The sequence below is a fragment of the Podarcis cretensis genome, assembly GCF_951804945.1.
Source record: "Podarcis cretensis genome assembly, chromosome: 4".
Classification (NCBI taxonomy): Eukaryota; Metazoa; Chordata; class Lepidosauria; order Squamata; family Lacertidae; genus Podarcis; species Podarcis cretensis.
Window position 1 is genome coordinate 60,760,533 of NC_137173.1, and position 21,053 is coordinate 60,781,585.

A 21,053-nucleotide genomic window follows, 5' to 3' on the forward strand; every position below is an offset into this window, starting at 1 on the left:
ATGTTACAAAATACTTTTATATAACATGGAAACCCAGGTGGAATCAACCTTCAGTGTCCTTCATCACAGCTGAGTGGGCTGTCAAGCAATATCCCATGTCTGATGCTTTCCCCTAAATAGTTAGAACACTCATAACTTTGGGTTATTGCACTACATCATTATAGGGCAGGATACTGATTTATTTATGTTATATTAAAAGACATTTACTGCTTTCATTCTCACTGTCACACTCCAGCATGACCAAGAAATGTCACCCAAGGCATGGCTATACACGTAAGAGTGGGCTTGATTCTTCTTATTAAAGTTCAATGGAGCATAAGAAACAGGCTGCATTCAGGAAGACGAAACCTGCTCCCTTCCACCAAAGTAATTGGAGCAACACCTGAATAGTGTTCCTACCTTCACTCCTTTACTTTTGCATATACAGTGGTACCTCAGGTTAAGAACTTAATTCATTCTGGAGATCTGTTCTTAACCTGAAAATGTTCTTAACCTGAAGCACCACTTTAGCTAATGGGGCCTCCTGCTGCCGCTGTGCGATTTCTGTTCTCATCCTGAAGCAAAGTTCTTAACCCGAGGTAATATTTCTGGGTTAGTGGAGTCTGTAACCTGAAGTGTATGTAACCCGAGGTACCACTGTATGAAGTAAATATTCACCTAAAGAGCTCTGAAGGGTTTTGGAGAACTTGAAAGCTTGCCACAATTTTGTGGTACATATTTGGGTTGGTCCTAACAAAGGTATTCCCCAACTCTGAATTTTGGAGTTTCATATATACTGCCATAAAAGAAAAGAAAAATGCACACACACACACACAAAACAACAACCCACAAGAGCTTATAATCTGTAGGATGAAGAATTAACAAGCTGAATTTATTAGTCAGCTATGTAGATTTGGTTTATTCCTTATGATACTTGTTCGTAAGGACATCAACAAAAGGCATTCATTTTATATCTCACAACTGTGGAGAACGAACAGCAGAGGGAGCTTTTGCAGCAGCTGTGGTATACACAAAGAATGCTATGAAATGAAGAACAGTTTGTATTCAACAGGCTAACTTAACCTCAGCATTCAGAGGGTTTTGGCCCAGTAGAATAGGCTTCTAAAGCTATGCTGCAATGCAGCACATCAAAAACGGGTCTTGAATGCCATCAGGTCAGTTTCTTTTTTCCTGATGGAGCCTATAGGAACAGTGATTTACTCCAAGTCTTTGTCATGGAAGGTGATGCTTTGTATGTTTTTTGTTTCTGAATTTTGCCAGTGATCTCAAGGAGCAGGGATTTAACAAGCAAGCTAGCTACTTTTCATGATTCAGGACTACTTTTTCTTTTTCTTTAGCACATTCATCCTCTGCATCAAAACACACAAAATGATTCTCCAACTCCCATTCTTAAAGATCTATTTGAGGGTTTGGTGGGGAGATGCCAAAAAGGGCAAAAGACACAATAGAATACTTTTGCAAAAAAACAAAACAAAATAAGAAGTGAGGCCGATATACTATTACTATAACTATTTCACAACCAATGCAGCTATAGAAATACCAGGTATAAGAATTGGGTTACTGGACACTACTTACAATTTGGCCCCAACGTTTGGGGGCTGTCCCATTTCCAGTGCAAACTGTACTGCTGCATTTAATACAGTAAAAGTGTTCACCCAGTCTTCCCACCAAACCATAAATATATAAATTAGGGAAAGACAATCAAAAGCCTACACTCATCACAAGTTAGGCAGCAATGGTTTCATTTTAATTTGTACCTGATGCCAACAAATCATAATATGTTAATCTAAAGACAATCATTCCTCACACCTTAAGATGATGAAGATAAATCACAACGGCTATTAATCTAACCTAAGATCAAAAAATATATTGCACTACGCCATCGTTACAATGTCATGCACGGAAAATCCCCCACATCTGTTGTATCTATGTGTAGCCTCTTTATATGGAGAAGCAGGTTACCCCAGAAACACACTATCATTAAAGCACTACGGTCACCCAAAATAATCTTTCTTATACTGTAGCAATGGTATGACTTGCAGGACTGTGGGACAAAGTCACCATGTCCTGCTCTGTAAACTGTCACAACAATATATTTTTAAAAAATAAACTGGAACAGCTATCTGCAACTCTTGGTATCAAATAGCAACTCATCTATCCATTTATGGGTGTTATTTTGCCAAGTGGGAAAAGAGAGAAAGAGGGAGAGAGATGGCACACTGTTACAGAGTAGTGGCTGGAGATAGACTTTGAGTTTCTAAGAGTGTTGAGGTCTTGTCGCTCTTGTTGTATGCACTCATTTCTGGTCTCTCCGCTGTTGTCTCTGTTCAAAATTATTTTGGAACCCTGAAAAAAATCTGTTTACCACTTTTATTTTGCTCAATTATTTGTAATTTATGCCTCATAAACAGCCCCTAAAATGGAAGCATCAACTCATACTACAGAAGAATGCTCATAGCTAAAAGAGAAAACACACAGCAGGCGATGATGGCTCTCTCATCCTTTTTCACAACTCACAGTAAAACAGAACAGAATTAAAGGGACCCCTGACCATTAGGTCCAGTCGTGGCCGACTCTTGGGTTGCGGCGCTCATCTCGCTTTATTGGCCGAGGGAGCCAGCATACAGCTTCCAGGTCATGTGGCCAGCATGACTAAGCCACTTCTGGTGAACCAGAGCAGTGCACAGAAACGCTGTTTACCTTCCTGCCGGAGTGGTACCTATTTATCTACATGCACTTCGGCGTGCTTTTGAACTGCTAGCTTGGCAGGAGCAGGGACCAAGCAACGGGAGCTCACCCCATCACGGGGATTCGAACCACCGACCTTCTGATCGGCAAGTCCTAGGCTCTGTGGTTTAACCCACAGCACCACCCGCGTCAGGTGACCTCTAAAAGTGTATTGGACTGGTGGAAGAGTCAGCTAATTAAAATGTATATCTAGAAGAGCTATGATTAAATAAAGCAAGCCACAAGAAATGCTCACTCCAAAAAAACACCTTGTCTGTTTTTCTTTAGTGGCTCATTTTCATATACTCTCAGCATTCCTAATATTCCACTGGTGCTAACAAGCAAGCACAAGAGAAGAGAACTCCACATTGGCAAAGAGCCACTTTTATTTTGCCTGCTGATTTGCAATTTGTGCTGCATTAACAACCCAATGAATGGAAACATTAGCTTAGGCTACAGAAGAATGCTGATCTGTGAAAGAGAGGAAGATCAAATGAAGGTTGTGAAGTCTCAAGACACTTTAACTTTACAGTATTCTATGCCCTCCCCCATAAACGAGTGGTTATGATTTTGACCCAGTAGCCTCCATGCCAGATCCATTTTCATTTCTTATATAACACATACTGTCTCTCTGACACACACACACACACACACACACACACACACACACACACACCATAGGCAACTACAAAAGGACAGCTAGAGAAACTCCTGTGGCATAAAGAGACAGCTGTTGCCATTGCCTGGAACCAAGCACATGAATCCAAGCACAACTGAAGTCACATTCTGAATGCAGACATCACATAAGGCTTGATATTACTCTGTTCCAAGAAGAGAGAGAGAGAGAGAGAGAGAGAGAAAGCAAAAATGAATTGGAGGAACAACGGAAGTAAGAAGCACATTCTCCCCATTCAATCTGCAGTAGCAAAAGAGCAGGAAGGTAAATTCTCCTCATTAAACATTTAGCATTTGAGCCTTGGATACAGGCAAGGTTAAAGCTATGTTAGTCTTGCCTTCCTGTGCCTCCTTCTCAGCTGTCACTGCATATAAAATAAGCATTCCTTGGGGGAGGAAAAGACTGTTTTGTCAGAAAATGTGATTCAGTCAGTATAAAAATATTCCCAGTAGGTAGAAAGAAAAAATATTTCTTCAAGACAAAGACAAGCAAGAGCACCAATAGAAATCAAAACAGTATGTCCTTAGTATGCAAGGTGGGTTTGCTAAGGCACTGTTTTTTGATGGGAGCAGCTTATTACATGGTTAAAGATTTTCTAATAATCAAATACTTAATGGTGATGCTTTCATCCCACCTGCATTCAAATGCTAAATGCTAAGCACTAAAATTGTTCTAGGAAGGGCAGATAGATTCTTTTCACACATTACAGTGTAAAGGAGACTCCCTTTTCCCTCAATATGAGTCTATTACATATTTTCTCTAATCTTTAAGAGATATTTTGTGTCTGAAACATGATCACACAGGTGCCTCTTCAGTTGAGTCGCAATTGCCAAGGGTGTGTTCACAGGAATGCCTTTCAAATATTAGGTAAAAGCTGACTATAACAAGCCCAGCACCAAGTCCACCACCATTTTGTGACTGGCTCCACCCTGTGCCACCATTTTGTGAGAACCCATGATGTAACACACAAAGTCACCCTCAGGCGCAAAAAAGATGTAGAGAAATAACATGGCATTAGGAGATAAAAAACTCCTGATCCAAGAGTTATTGCTTGAAAATAATCAACAGGACTTAAGTAGCAACTATTGTATTTGGATTCAGAGTGCAAGTAGTTATTCTGAGAAGTAACTACAGCAAGGGTAGTCAATGTAGAGACCTCCAGATGTTGTTGCACTCCAATTCCCATCAGTTCCAGGCAGTTCCAATGGCAAGGGATGATGGCAGCTGCAATCCAACATCTGGAAGGCAACATGCTGGCTACCCATGAACTAGCACTAGTGTGCACTGTTATCTGCTGTATATACAACTAACAAATCAATGGAAATAATCCTCATCCAATGTAGCTACCTTATACTGAATCAGATCATTGGTCCATCTAGCTCAGCACTGTACTAGCAGTAGATCTCCAGGATTTCAGAAAAGAGACTCTCCCATCATCCCTACACCTGGAGATACCAGTGATTGAACCTTGGACCTTCTGTATGCAAAGCACATGCACTGCCACTGAGCTACAGCCTTCTGGAAATGAGGTATGTGGAATGTAATCACACAGGAAGGCAATTCTGGAATAAGTGCCAGAAGCCCCACTCTCCCCAATTTCACTTTGCAGAAGATGGCACAAGAGTTACTCAAAAGAAGAAAACTCCAGCGACCAACTGGCTGGCTGTTTAGCTCCCTTCTTTAGCATGCACGTCATTGTGTCTGCAAAGGGACGCTTACAAAAATAGTCTGCTGAATTTCAATTTGCAGGTCTGCTCCCCTGTGCCAGCACAACATATTGGAGCAGCTCAGGAAAACAGAATGTGAAAATAGATTGCAAATGAAAAGGAGGCACTCTGAGGAGACAGCAGATGCCTGGTGATGCCTGGGAGACTGGACAAACAAAGCCAGAAGAGAAGGGCCAGAAGGACAGATGCAGGCAGCATGTGGCAAAAAGAATGAGCATAGTAAGCAATATAGTAGACAAGATAGAGCAGAACCAAAAGAAGAACCAGAAGGCGAATGCTGCTCCAGATTGAGTAGAAAAGGCAGAGGAATGCAATTCTGGGCTTTTCAGCTGAATAGCTGCCAAAATATTAAACAGAAAAATCTTTAGGAAGTCCAGGCTCAAATAGAAAATCAACATGCAGGGAAGAAAGGGGAAGAAAGGCATATCTGAAATGTCACTTCTTGAGTTTATGGGAAATTGCTATTATTATAATTTTAGGGTCTTCTGGTTACAGGAGCCTTAAAAGGACACAGTGAAACAATTCATATAATTATTTTATACCACAGAGCCATGGTCATTATTTGAAGTACTACCAGACTTTGTAGATCTTGCTGCAAGCAAGCAGCATGGCAACCTTACTAGAAATTGACTTGTCAATTGTTTGTGTCAATTATCACTGTTCTTTTGCTACTGTCTGAGTGCTGGAAGAAAGACCTGCTCCCTGGGTTGGGGCAACTGCCTAAAATGTTTTAAATAGTTCTAATTTTGGTTCCTCTGTTTCATTTTTTGTCAGGCTGGTGTTGGTTAAATGTTAAATTGGGGTTGGCGGTTACTTCCATTTGGATATAACTGTAAGCTATTTATTATTGTTGTTGTTATTGGTTTTTGTTGATTTATTGGTTTGTTTGTTGCTTGTATAGTTTATCTTGGGTTTTTTAATGTTTGATGGTTTGTTGTGTTTTATATGTTGCAAGCCACCCAGAGTAGCTGGGGAAACCCAGCTGGATGGGCGGGATATAAAATAATAATAATAATAATAATAATAATAATAATAATAATTCATTTCCATCTAGTCTTGGTCCTCTCCACCACCCACGTGTGTATATAATCCTGCCAGTTTATGGTTATACTTCATTCATCTGGGGAACTGGAATTTGGCCCATGAAAGCTTATGCCGCTTTAACTTTTTGGAATTGCCAGAAGTCTCTTCCTTGTTGTTTTATCTGAAACAGCTAAAAGAAAGAAAGAAAGAAGAATTCCTGGAAGGAGTGTACGCCTCCTTCCGCAATTCTTGTAGCCAAGCTGGTGCCAAACATATTGCTTTACTTTCCATTGGGCCACATCAGTGAGGCCGGGGTGGTGGTGGGAGTATCTTGTCATCTGGGCAGGTAAAGGTAAAGGGACCCCTGACCATTAGGTCCAGTTGCGAATGACTCTGGGGTTGTGGCGCTCATCTCGCTTTATTAGCCGAGGGAGCTGGCGTCCAGGTCATGTGGCCAGCATGACTAAGCCGCTTCTGGCGAACCAGAGCAGCGAACGGAAACGCCGTTTACCTTCCCGCTGGAATGGTACCTACCGTATTTTTCGCACCATAGGACGCACTTTTTCTCTCCTAAAAAGCAAGGGAAAATGTGTGTGCGTCCTATGGAGCGAATGCAGGGGGGAGGCAGTCAGGAAAAGCCCCCAAGAGCCGCACACAAGCTCCATGCGCTATGCGGGCTTTTCCCCAGGAGGGAGAAGGGACTGACTGGCCGCATCAGTTGTTTCTCCCACCTCCCAGAAAAGCCAGAAGAAGCCGTGCAGCCCTTTTAAAGTGTGTGCGGCGTCTGCCGGTTTTGCGAAAGGTGAGGGAATCCCCCCACCTCCCAGAAAAGCCAGGAAAGCCCTGCGCAGCGTCTCCCGGGACTAAAGGGGAAGCCAAAACAGCGAGCGGGATCCATCCTGCCCCCTGCCTTGGCTTGCTCCATAGCTGCGCACAACCCCTCCGGAAAGGCGAGGCTGCACGGGGCCAAAGGGGAAGCCAAAACAGCGAGCGGGATCCATCCCGCCACCTGACTTGGCTTGCTCCATAGCTGTGCGGAACCCCTCCGGCAAGGAGAGGCTGCACGGGGCTATGGATTCTTTAGCCCCACGCAGCCTCTCCCGGGATCCATCCTGCTCGCTGCCTTGGCCTGTGCCATTGTTGTTGTTGTTGTTTAGTCGTTTAGTCGTGTCCGACTCTTCGTGACCCCATGGACCAGAGAACGCCAGGCACTCCTGTCCTCCACTGCCTCCTGCAGTTTGGTCAGACTCGTGCCATAGCCGCGCGCAACCCCTCCGGCAGGGAGAGGTTGTGCACAGCCTGTACGCTGCTCTTTGGGGCTGGGGGGGGGAATATTTTTTTTCTTGATTTCCCGCCCTAAAAACTGGGTGCGCCCTATGGTCCGGTGTGCCCTATGGTGCGAAAAATATTGTATTTATCTACTTGCACTTTGACATGCTTTCGAACTGCTAGGTTGGCAGGAGCAGGGGCCAAGCAACGGGAGCTCACCCTGTTGTGGGGATTTGAACCGCTGACCTTCTGATCGGCAAGCCCTAGGCTCTAAATACACACTGCCCAGGCTTGCACCCTGGGGAGGTCATTTCAGTGCTGCTAACGCAGCAGTTTGACTTCGCCCCTGGAGGCGCACTCCATTGTCTCTTGATGCCAACAATGGTACTCTGTTGATAAGATTAGGATAAGCCATTCTTTCAGATACAATTAGTATGTGTGAATCGAGAAATGGAATTTATTTCATAAAATTTGTTGTGTGGCGTTCACAATCAGGGAGAGAGGGACAACAGTACAGACTTCTGTCCTATGTGGGAAAATTTGTTGATCTGGCACTGGCTGATCTTCAACAACTTCCTGCATATGTAAGTATGGAAATCTACTCTACCCTTTTCTCAGGTGAATAGTTATAGGGTAGGGATGTCATGAGGATTTCCTGCAACTCTACTACCAGGAAACTATAAAGGCCTCATCATGAGCTACTCTCCTGTTTCCTCCTGGAGATATGTGCTGAGAGGGTTGTTCTGTGCAGAGGGAGATACGGGTTTTCCTCTGGCTGTGCATTCCATTTTGTATATAAAATTACCTTTTCCAACTTGTCCCCTTCCAAGACAGAGCTCAAACAAATGCAAGAGTCAAACAATGTGGGACTCATTTTTCAAAGCAGCAACATACTGGTGGATCATCAGCACAGCCAGAAATTAGATATGGTTTAATATTATGAATTATAACTTTGCATCTTCATTCTGGGGCCCTTTTTTGATGCTGTTTCATTGAAGCAGGGTGACTTTTAAGCTCAGCAGTGAGTGAAATGGTTTCCCACTGCTTTCTGAATACTGCTGTTTTAAATGTCTAATTTGTTTCAGTTTACTGTTTTGTGTAGAGAGTGACCTATTTGGCTTACATAAACAGCAGAAGGATACTGTTGACAGGTGATGGCATAGATCACACTGGAGAATGTACAGCTAGATGAACTCTTCATAGTATGGCTGATGTTATGTAGTCCAATTTGTTGTCAGAATATACGTTGTAAGACTATACAGTACATGTTCAAGGGAATGAAAGCAGCTTGCCATATTGTGTGTGCAGGCTCCAAATTTTTTTGTATTCCTTAGCTCAGAATATTTTTGTATATGAAATTAGAATTGTAATTCTTCGACAGATTAGCATCCCTGAATTCACTAAGTTAATGTAAGATTATATTTTGCTCAGGCAGAATACAGTGTGCATAAGATTAACTGAATGTCAGCAAGCATTTGGATGACTAGAAACAATGAATGGAGTTTAATTATGGCTGAATTTTAAATATACCTCCAAGCTACTGAAGACATTTGCCTGATTTTTATTTTTTTTAAAAAAAACTTTTCATCTTTCACAAGCACAGTAGATTTGCATTAAGTAATTGTAGCTTGTGGCTTGTATTCTCAAGGGGAATTATGCAGGCCTCCACAGTCCCTAGTACACAAGAGTCAGGAAGCACAAGCATGGGTGCACATCAGTATCCATGAATGCAGAATAAAAGCTATTCAGAATAATTTTGGCCTGGGGTAGAAGAAGCATGAGGGATTGAATGGATTTCTAATATTTCAGTCTTCTGTCTAATCAGCGCACAAAATGCTGGACATTGGTTTCATTTTCTGCATGTACTAGTAGTGTACCAGTGTGTGTGTGTGTGTGTGTGTTTGTGTTTATAAGTTATATATATGTATACACACAACATTGGTGTGGGGCAGAAATAGGTTGATCAATGCATCCCTAGTCCTTGCAGGGCCTCAACTTGGCAACCATGCAGGTGGATCAATCTTCCAATAGGTATTCAAGCTTCTAACAAGGAGGGTTGTACAGGTACATGTAATATTTAATTAATTTAAATGTTTGCCCTCTGTCTCAAAAGGCATAATATTTTAGTACAACAGTAATACTACCAAGCAGTACTACGTATACAAGTTTTGAAGCGGCTTAGTTCTTTAGGGGGTATTATAATTTTAGAATCTGCATGCCACACTTGCACATTCTTAAAGAAAATAAATTGTGCTCCTGACACTTTATGAGCTCTGGTACTTAATCTTCTATCCTGGGAAAAAAAAATCCTGACAGCAGCACTATATCAGCACTTCTGTGATAAAGTGACATTGTATAATGGTGCTTCTGTAGCAGCCATATGGCTCAGAGGGAGTGCTAGGTTTGAAGTGCTCTCTGTATGCAGAATAGAATCAGCATGGAAATCTGTACTCCTCTCTTCGTGCTGTTCTCTTGTGATGCAGAGCAAGGCTGCTGAGGTTACCTCCTTCGAGGACTGTCAGTCTTTCATTCTGGGGCTGAAACTAACAAGTGGCAAAGTAGAACCTAAAGGTGCTTTATGGAAAGGTAGCTGCAAATAGGTGTGCAGAGACTGGGCTTTGTGCCTTGCATGCCATTATGAAACTTTCAAATGTTAATACAGTATTTTAAACTCTGCAATATCTCCCGCAGAGTTGCTAAAATTAGAGTGTTTGTCCATGATCAGCTTTTGTCCTGGGATACCAGCCCTTCATTTTGATAACAAGCCATCTGTTAAGATTAGCTTTTCGAATTCCTTGTTCTTTCTCAACTGGTCTCAGTGCAGGATCTAAGAGCGGGAAAGGGGACATGTTCCTCAGGCAGCAGGTTAGGTGGGCAGCAAAATTACAATATTGCTAAAAATTGAAATTATTGTTTCATATACTAACTGTCCTACCTTAAATAGTGTCAAACAGAGTTCAGTTTAAGTGACCCAAAATTCAATTAACATTTCTTCTAGTTTTTAGGAAATTAGTTTTATCGTATGCTATAAAAATATTTACAACATATTTTTTAGGAAATGAGGAATCCCATAACATTCATTTAACCAACTCTCATTATGAATTTTGATAGAATTAACATACAGCCACAGGATTGGTCATAATTACAATAACATGTAAAAGCCAACATGTCACATTTGTACCACCGAACTGGGCTCACAACATTGTTAAAATATAGAATTTGCTCCCACAATAAGTCAGTGATGGCCACCAACATAGCCCCAAAGGAAAGGGTTATTGGGGGGGGGGGCAATAAGTCATGCAGCGCTGTCAACATTAGGAGCCTCACTCCCACTGAGAACCTCTACATTTGAGGATTAAGCCTAGAAAACCACACTTTCATTATTCCAAAATGAATTGTGTTGATGGATAATCACTTACAGATATTCCTCACTGGAAATTTAGTAGGCATGCAAGGAGATACAATGTATCCAAGAGACAGAGGCATGGGGAAAGAGATGCATACTTTTTTGGCTTTAGGTAACAGGCCCCTGCAGACCCTTTCAAGCGTCCCTATTTTTGAGGGACAGCCCCGGATTTACAGAAGGAGTCCCGGTTTCTGACTGGATCCCAGAATGTCCCGCTTTTCCTTAGGATGTCCCTTTTTTCCTAGGAGAAATGTTGGAAGGTATGGAATGGGATGCCCCTATTTTTATCAGAGAAATGTTGGAGGGTAGATCTGTACAGACATGGCCAAACCACGCATGATAGACTGGTGCCAACAGCAGCTTTCCTCCCATTGTGAATAGTAGGTTCAAAAGGCCTCTATTACAATATGGACTATAGCAGGGGCAAAGGGTTAACACCCTCTTCCTCTTGCACCACCAGTGTCAATCCATCTTGAGGCTCCAATGCCAGCTATGCAATTAAGTGCAGGGGCAGCGGCAGAGGAGAGCAGCTATGCAAATGTCACACCTAGTTTGACCCATTGTTAAAAAACAAAGGAGCATTTGCCTTTTACACATGATGGAGAACATACTACATACCTACTGATACTGTAAGGAAGCTGTCCAGAGATGGGCAGCCAACATAGCATTCTTCTGGAGTTGATGGACAAAAGTTCCAATCAGCCCTAGCGAACATGGTCTGTAATCAGGAATGACAGGAGCTGTAGTTCAACAACAAATGGAGGTCACCACATTGGCTACCCAACCTGCAGAGAAATCTGAGCCAGATAATGTTGTCTTTATAGTGCTCAAAGCACTTAAGGCACATTATTTCAGTCATCTTTACCCTCTAAGATAGGTACCGTAAGTAACACTATCCTAATACTACAGTTGGAGGGGAGCAGGGCTGAAGGAAAGAGACACAGCCTGATCTAAAGGTTATCTAGTAAATTAATGGCTAATGTGAGTTTAAGCTCAGACTGCCCCAAACCAAGCTCCACTCCTCAGCCACTGCACTGCTCATGCCCCCTGACTAGCTCAAGGGCAAAATGGCTCTCTACACTGGGCTTAATGATGTACACTGCCAATAATAAACCACTGAGCTCCTGCTGCTTAAAATTTACAGATGTAAAATGCTGCAGTTATAAAATATATTATGCTGTTAATGCTATAAGCAGTACAGTAACTTAAACCAGTCATAAATGTTAGAAAGTTATTTTTCATGCTGCCCTAGACCGGAGATTTTATGCTGTCAAAATTGAAGCAGTTCTGCCGGTGCAATTCCCTGGTGTGAATGCAATTATATTGGTATTAAAAAGTCTATTATGGCATATGGGATGTCTAATTTAGATGAATAAAATATAAATTCTCATGTTCAGCTTTCTCACAATGTAAAATCAAATCCCCTGCAGACCACATTCTTAGGGCTGTGAGTCCTAAGTGGAAGTAACGGCTCTTAACAATATGTGGGATTAACTGCAATTTCCATTTAAAATTAATGCAGTTATGTGGCTGGAAAATGGGGAAAATCTTAGTAAGCAGCTCACACACCCTAGTCTAAGGTCTAGTCACAGAACATGATATATTTTTTGGGGGGAAACATATGAAAAACATTCTTGCAATATTGTCAGTGAATAGTTTGGTTAATATGGTCATGCACACCACATACCAAAGACAAAACCTAAACCTATTTATGTGTGTTAAATCTGCCTTTGTAATGATTTCCATGGTCTGCAACTTCCACTATTTATTTCTTCCTCTAAAGCAACAAGTTGGGAGGAATTGATTAATCAGCACCCAACATGCAAGTGGCTGTGTTAATAAAAACTGTTAAAGTAAAGGGCAATGCTTTTATTATATTCTATGCTCACAATTATTTATTAGTCACTATTTAAAGAATTAAACTCAAAGTGGTTTATGAAAACAATCTATATGAACTAGAAGAACACTATTATTATTAGTTTTGCTAGACTGCAGCCTCCTGAAGTCATTCCTTTCTTTTGACAAAGGTTGATATAAACTGAATAAAGTGTCCAATGAATTATTTGATTTATTTATAACCAAACCTCCTATAAAATAGAATCCAAGGAGAGGGAGCAGGGTATAGTAAACAGGAATACTGATGATGACTTGGAGACACACAATCTTAATCATTATCATGGAAACCAATAACCAACTTTATGCAGAATCTGTAGTTAACTGTTGTGAAGTTGCTCATCCCTAAACCACTTTCATTCAAAACCAAAATCTGAACATAAACTGATCTACACTTAGCTTTATAATATATAGCACAAGTGTACACCTATTTTAAACCTAGTGTTCATTCACTTTCTATCAGTTTTTTATGGTGGTGGGAGAGAACTTAAAAGTAAATTTAAACAAGAAAGATTTGAAGATGTTGTGTAAGTAAACTTTGTCGATTCTTATATAACTAATTGACTTTTACAATAGTAGCTGAATTACTGATTGAGTGCTTCTCAAACTAGGAATATTTCATCCTGCACACACTAACATCAGGAAGCAAGACAAGATGAATTTCCAAACAAACATGTGTGTCACAACACAGTGTCTTGTATCTTGTAATTTCAGCATGTGATATCAAGAGGGTGATTCTCATATCACTTATACCACAACTACACTTGAATATGGATATCCCATATTTCAAGGGCTACCTCTAAATTTATAGCAATGTCCCATATTTCAGAAAAACACTGCTCCGAGACCAAAAACCAGATGTCCTTAATTTCACATCCTGTTCTCTCCATGACCTGTCAGTTCTACTAATATATGAAACTTCCATTGTTGTAACACTAGGTTTCTGCTAAAACTGAGCCCCTGAGATGAAGAAAAGTGAAAATGATCAGTGAGTCACCATTTCTACATCCAAAAAAAGGGTTAGCCAAGTGTTCCCAGTATAATCAATCTCCTCAAGAATGGGGTAGAAGAATAGGCTACCTGGTACAGTTGAGAAACACATACCAGCCCAAGCCAACAGAACAGAGATGGGGGACCTAAGACTCTCCAGATGTGGTTCAGCTTTCCTCAGCACCCGCCAATATGTCCAACCATGGTTATGTGAGTTGCAGTCCAAGACTTGGAGGGGGACAGATTCCCCATCTCTTCAACAGAGGCTAAAGAGTTGCTGACCCAGCCCAGATGGAAAAAGTCCATGGGTGTAGCCAGGCTTTATGTCAGGGGTTCAGAACCTCAGATAGTTAAGTATTTAACTGCCCCCCCTTATACCAATGAAAAAGTCCAGGGGCTGCTTAGGTGAGCTGGAAGAGAAGTAGCCCCAAGCATTTTTCAAGAAGCATTGAAAGACACTTCCCTGATAAATATCTGGAACCAATTCACTGTGCAGCTTTTTCCTTTGTGTTTGAAGCACTCTTCACTGCTTGCCTCCAGACAAACCCTTCAGATAACAGATTTTGAGGCTTTAGAGCAATTGTGCCTCTTGGCTTTTCTGAATGAAGCCCCTTGCGCCTTACCCCATATTAGGTCAGAATATCCATCCACCTGTTTGTGGAGCAAGGAAATAAGAGTTTGCAAACGCAAAATTGCTTAAGAGATCACAATTCCTTCCCTGTCCCAGATGTTGTCACCTTGAGGAGGAAACAACTGCACCCTTGCGTTCAAGATATTAGGGAGGGCAAGCAAGATTAAGGCAACAAAGTTAAGGCTGGAAGACACCAAATTATTTATTCTGGAGAACCTCTAGTAAGAAGGAAAAGTATTTTCAGGCACTCATCATCATATAGAAATGGGCATGTAGAGTGGAAGAGTTGAATCATGCCCACCATTCCTGTCACCAACTAACATGGGTTCTCTTGAACCTGTGCACAAAACTTACATAAGTTCAACCTGTACACATATAGACACTATCCACAAACTCTTTAAAGGATCCAGATGTGGGGATTCCAACTCCCATCAATCCTAGTCAGCATGACCAATGGTCAGGGATGAAGAGGGCTGTGGCACGGCAACATCTGGAGGGTCGCAGGTTCCCTATCCCTGCTTCACAGGCATGCTGCAGTACAGAACAAATACATGTGTGTGTGCATGGAAGGGGGTGTAGTAGCAAGTTCTGCTACCAACCTACGTGCCTATGAACATCAGAATGTCTATAAATCAATTGGAAGTGCATAGAGCTTGGAATAATAGAATAATAGAGATGGAAGGGACCACAAGGGTCATCTAGTCCAACTCCCTGCAATGCAGGAATCTCAACTAGATCATACATGGCCATCCAATCTCTGCTTAAAAACCTCCATGGAAGGAGAGTCCACCACCTTCCAAATGAGTCTGTTTCATTGTTGTACAGCTCTTACTGTCAGAAAGATCTTCCTGATGTTCAGTTGGAATTCCCTTTCATGTGATTTGAATCCATTGCTGCTGATGTTCAGACAAACACACCTGTTTCAAGGTAGCATCTGCCTTCTACAAGGTTAGAATATCTTTAAAGAGCTACAAGTTTGGGTAAATATGGGAAAGTCAAGAACAGAGCATGATCTTGCACGCACCTTGCACACCTTCCATTTCTACAAGGCTAAACGCATGAACCAAGTTTCAGTGGTTTGTAAAGACAAAAAGATCAAATATCACATCCAGAACTGTGAAGGCAGGAGCAAAGAACATCCCAAAAGAGTGGGATGACCTGTGTGGAAACAAGCCAATACCTTCTCTCTTGTGTCCAGGAAAGTCGTTTTACCCTTCACCAAAGCTCAACAGAGAACCTTGGTGCAGCTTATAAAGGCCAATTATTTTTAAAGTTGGTATAAGCTTTCCTGGATGAGAGTCCAGTTCCTCAGATCTGATGAACTCTAGCCCATGAAGGCTTATGTGTTTATATTGTGCCACAAGACTCTCTGCAGGTTTTGCTGCACCAGGCTCGCATGCCTACTGCAGGGAAATGAAGGAAGGAAGGGAAGAAGGAAGAAGTACTAAGGATGGGTTTCCCAAACTTGGGTCTCCCGCTGTTTTTGGACTACAGTTCCCACCATCCCTGACCACTGGCCCTGCTAGCTAAGGATGATGGGGGTTGTAGTTCCAAAACCACAAGTTTGGGAAGCCCTGTACTAAGGCAAGGCAAAGGGCGAGTGTGGCGCGTGACCGGGACTCGAGGCTACCTCCAATCCCAGCTTCTGCTTCAGCACCAGGGCGGCGCACAGGTAGCCGGCGCGGCCCACGAAGAGCTCGTCGGAGCCGCAGTCGAGGAAGGTGAGCGGGGCGCACAGCTCGCACAGCTCGCGGAACTTGCCCAGCGGCCTGGCCCAGTCCGACAGCCCGAGCGCCTGGTAGACGAGCGCGGCCACGGCATAGACGCCGGCGCCGCCCAGCAGGAAGGCGGCGCGGGTGTCGGCGTCGGCGTCGGCCCAGTCCTCCTCGTAGCGCACGCAGGCGTCCACCAGCTGCTTGGCGGCGCGCAGGTACGAGTCCCGGGCGGGCGCGAAGAGCGGGCACTGCGCGACGTGGTACAGCATGTAGGCCACGCCGGCCACGCCGCCGTACAGCCCGCCCTGGCAGCCTCCCAGGCCGCCCGCCGCCTCGGCGCCGCCCAGCGGGGGCACCTCCTTGAGGATGCGGTCCACCGTGGCCGTCACCAAGGGCGCCACCGCCTCCTTGCCCTGCCCGGCCAGCAGGCTGCCCTTGTAGTCGTCGAAGCGGTTGGCGAAGCAGCGCTTGCTCTCCATGCTTGGCGCGGACCCAGCCGGGCTCCCTCGGCGCGCGGGGCGCTTGCGCTCTTGGCCCGCCTGCCCGCCCACCGGGGCTCCGAGGCGCCGCTCGCTCCGCAGCCGGGAAGCCGAGCGGAGCCCCCTGGAGGAGGTGTGTCCCACTCCCGAGCAGCCCGTTCCTCTGCCGGCTCGGAGCAGAGAGGCGAGGGAGGAACTATCAGGTCGTGGAGTTCTTCCCTCAGCCCAGAGCAAGGCGGCTTCTCTTCGCCAGGGCGCCTGGCATGTTCTGCCCGTGCCTTTCGCTTCCTCTCTCTCTCCAGTCCTGCCTGAAATGTCGGCAAGAGACAGCAGCCCGCCGCCGCCGCCTCCTCCTCCCGCTATTTCCTCTGTGGTGTGAAGAAGAGGCGGCCACTCTCCCTCAGCGCCTGGCAGTAGCAGCAGCCGCCGCTGTCAAGAATGCGCCACCCACCGCCACGGCGCCCCGCCCACCGCTGTTGCTGCTCGCTGAAGTCTGTCGTGTGCGCGCGCGTGTCAAGGCGGCGGCGTGGGGCGGCGGAAGAGAGAGCCATTGTTTCAAATATATGCAGCTCTTTTCCAAAGCTTACTGTATTCTTGTCTCTCTCCCACACGCCCGTCCATCAATGAGTGCAAATTTCATTATATAGGTTTTTTAATAGGGCTTCATGCAGTCTGCCAAAACACCGCTCGGATAGTGGAGGCGTGTACACACACACACACACACACACACACACACATACATATAGAATGGCCAATAAGAAACAGATCCTTTTTCTTTTCTTTTAGGAAGAGGAAACTTTAAATTATTGTTATTAGAGGGTGATAAGGCGTTTTGCTATTTTAATGTATTGGGTCTCACAAGTAACTTTTGATGGCCGTGGTTTTTAATGTAGAATGTGTTAAGATGTTTGAAAATGTGTTTTTAATACAAAAAGAGGTAAGTAATAATAACCTAAGCACGCACACAGCCAGTTGAATTTCCATGTCAATATACCTTAGTGCTTCTTTTCATCCTCAGCAATACATTACAATACTTGAACAGGGCAAGGAATTTCATCTTGAACGGAACAAATGGAGGAGATGCAGTACCAGAAAAGAGAAGCTCTACTGCTAGCACAGGTGCACTTCCTCTACAAATTGCTACACTAGGCAGCTCTTTCTGAACCCACAGTGGCAATGACCTTGCTGTTATTAGAGGAAACTGTAAAGTCGAAGCAGATTTTCACTGACTGCAGCCAACAGTGTCTGGCTGTGCTTGCTATGAGACATTCGTTTTAGAAAACTGTATTAGGTAGTGCCAAAAACACATACTAAGTTCCTATTCCCTGGTTTAGTGTCCTTTCCCCAATTACATTTTCTTTAAGTTGCAAATCTAGATAAAAGCATGAGCTTACCAGCATTTACTCCCTGAAGGCAATTTGTCTATAAATACTTCACAAGTTATCTGACTCGGCTCTGCTAAGCTTGTGCATTTGCCAAGGTTCACAATGAAGTGCAGATATAGGACTTAACGGACAATGTATCTCCTTTAAATACATTTAGAATGTATTAATTTTAATTGCATGATAGTTTGTGCCAAATTTCATTCACCTCTACTTACAAGAGTGGTAAGGAACTTTATTGGAGCATGGGCCACATTATCCCAGTGGAAAGCTGTTAAGAGCTGCATTCCAATAGTGCGCAGGGAGAGACCCATACATAATGACTCTTCCTAACCCAGAGAGATGCATACCATCACATACACACACAGCTGTTTCCCAGAGGCATATGTTTAATTTTTAGTAGCATCCCTTAGTTTTCACTTTTAATCTTCTCCCTAGACTTTTAAGAAATAAAATTTGCTTTACAAAATGAAGGTCTTCCTTTATTCACTTTGAGCAAAAACAGCACCCAGCAGAAGAATGCAAAGAACATCAATGCATGGTTGAACTGAAAACCCTGCCTTACACCTCTTCAAACTTGAAAATGCACTTGCATCTATAAAGCTCCATGCATGCAATTGCAGGATGCACAATCAACTTTTGCATATTTGAAAATTTCAGGATCAATCTTCATGCAGCTGGAGTTTTTCCTACTTCCTAAACCACATTACCTTGCAGAGGGAGCAGCTTCCAATGCTGTCAACTCTTTTCTCTTCCTGCACCATGTGTGCTACTAGACAGTTACTGTTACAGACACCTTGGCTATCAAGGTTGTTTGTATTTCTTAAATATTCTGCTTTATGAAGTGCTTCCTTGTATCTGTTCTGAATCTTCCAGCATTCAGCTGAGGCAGGAAGATTTCTCTCTATTTTCTCAAGACCTTGTATAATTTTATACACCCCTCGTCTATCATATCTCTCTTTCATGACTTTTTTTCTAAACTAAAAAAACCCTAAATTTAACTTTTCGTCATAAGGGAGTTACTCTAGCCTCATAATCATTTTGCTTGCATTTTTCTAATATACTTTTTGAGGTGTGACAATAAGAATTGGCACAGTGTTCCAAGTGCAGTCACACCACAGATTTGTATAATTGCATTAAAATATTGCCGGCTTTATTTTCAATCCTTTTTTAAATGATTATTAACATGGAATTCACCCTTTTCATAGCTGCTGCATGCTGCATTAACATTTTCATCAAGGTATCTAACATGATCCTGAGGTCTCGTTCCTGGTCAATCCCTACCACTTCAAACCTTGTAAATGTATATGTAAAGTTACCCCTAACTCCAGGTCCCAGTACTGATAATTGTGAGAACAATCCATTTATTCCTACTATCTGCTTCCTGTTCTTTAACCCCAGAGTAAAAAAATATTATTTATTTATCATTAGTATTGATAAAGCAATGTGCTCCTCAAATTATTTTGTGCATGTGTCTGTTTACTCACAAGTAAACCACACTATGTCCAGTGGGTCTTATTCCTTTGTAACTTTTTAAGGATTGCAACCTCATATATTTGTACTTACCAGGTATTTCCATGCATTTGCTCCTTGCAGAATATTTATTCTTTTCACCACTATTCTGATTATAATCTTAACAGGCAAGTTGATTAGCAGCTAAAGAACCACAAGGAGCGATCTTGTTGATGCAAAAGCATATCAGTTTAAATAAGTAATTAAGGGCCATTTATTTGATTGACTGAGTGATTTGTGGCCAACTCATCTGTTTAGTAGTCCTTAGCAGAGACTCTCTCTTGACTAACTGACATAGACAGCAACACGTATCTCTGAGGTCCTTCTGTGCATTAATGACAACTATGGTCAGAACAGGGATGTATTTAATGTCATGTTTCTTTAGCTAAAACTGTTTTTAATTTAATTCAGTTTTGGCTCATACGGTGCTTTTAAACACTCTTAAGAACATGAATAATTCATTGTGAATGTTAATTGTGTGTCCAAGTGCTTTATGGGATCAACATTAGCATTCTAACCTTAGGCTAAGCCAGATGTGACAATACATTACAAAATATATTTACCATGGTGCTATATTTTTGGAATATATTAATTGGAATACAAATTCAAATTAGTGAAAATGAAGTCTAAAGCCTTGCAATTAACCCTTTTGCTGTGATTTCTGTGAATATGCTGAAGGAAATCCTGTAAACACATGGAATGCTAATCTCTCATTTAAAAAGCATGAGTTTAATTATTTTAAGATAGTTATGTAAGTGAACTGATCCAGATTATCCTGGGTGCTGCTTGCTTAAAAGTTACATGTAGATGGTTGCAGGGGGTGGGGGGAGCTACAATTCAGAACTGGGAAAACAAATATGGCCATACTGAGGATTGTATCTACAGCAGCACCAGAGGAGCTCTGTTTATGCAATGACACTTTCATTTCATTTCCTCCCACTGCACACATACACAGAGAGATATCTTCTCCCCCAATCCCCTAGAGGCTAGAACTGACTCTGAGGGCTTGTGGGGGCTGAAAGGGAGAGGCGAGGTGGGGGAAATCTGTTTTGCTAGTGTATGCCTCTTAGGAATAGGTGCACTGGATATCACCCTTAAGCAATAAAGTGGGCAAGTGTACACAGACTGCCTGTAAAGCACAAAGCCAAGAGAACTACCGAGGAAAGTTTTGCATCCTCTAGTGCTATTACATCTGGGATTCATAAACATAGCTGTCAAGTGTCCCTTATTTGAAAGGACAGTCCCTTATTCCAGCATCATGTCCTGCTGCTGTCCCTTATTGATAGATGTCCCTTAAATGTCCCTTAAATGATGTCCCTTAAATTTCAAAGGAAGCAGCTCCTCTCCCTCCCTCCCTGCCGGCCAGGGAGGAGGGAGGCTCCAACTGTGTTTCTTGGCTGTGTTGCTCACCCAATAAGAAGTCTAAGAACGACTGGGGGGTGGAGCTTGCATGCCTTGTGTGCGGCTAGTTAATGCAAGCTGAGGGGGTTTTTGAATGCTGAACGCCATTTTGTTGCACGTGCTGCTGCAAACTTTGCAGTGCAAAGTCAGGCCGGGGAGCCATCTTAAGTTGAAGTTGCATAGGCCTTGTGTTGCATGTGATTCAGATTCTATTCAGTTGAA

The 21,053-nt window shown here is 42.9% G+C and overlaps 1 protein-coding gene across 2 annotated transcripts in view; it reads right to left on the minus strand.

Annotated features, from left to right (window-relative positions):
• LANCL3 (LanC like family member 3) overlaps positions 1–17,038 on the minus strand; it is a 29,147-nt gene extending 12,109 nt beyond the window's left edge. Inside the window, exon 1 of one of the 2 annotated variants that reach the window (XM_079974526.1) lies at positions 15,973–17,038. In XM_079974526.1, coding sequence (XP_079830652.1) covers positions 15,973–16,536 — 564 coding nt within the window. In that variant the 5' untranslated portion in view covers positions 16,537–17,038. The remainder of the gene's footprint in view (positions 1–15,972) is intronic. The other variant, XM_079974527.1, reaches the window with a different exon arrangement.
• Between the last annotated feature and the right edge of the window lie 4,015 nt (positions 17,039–21,053).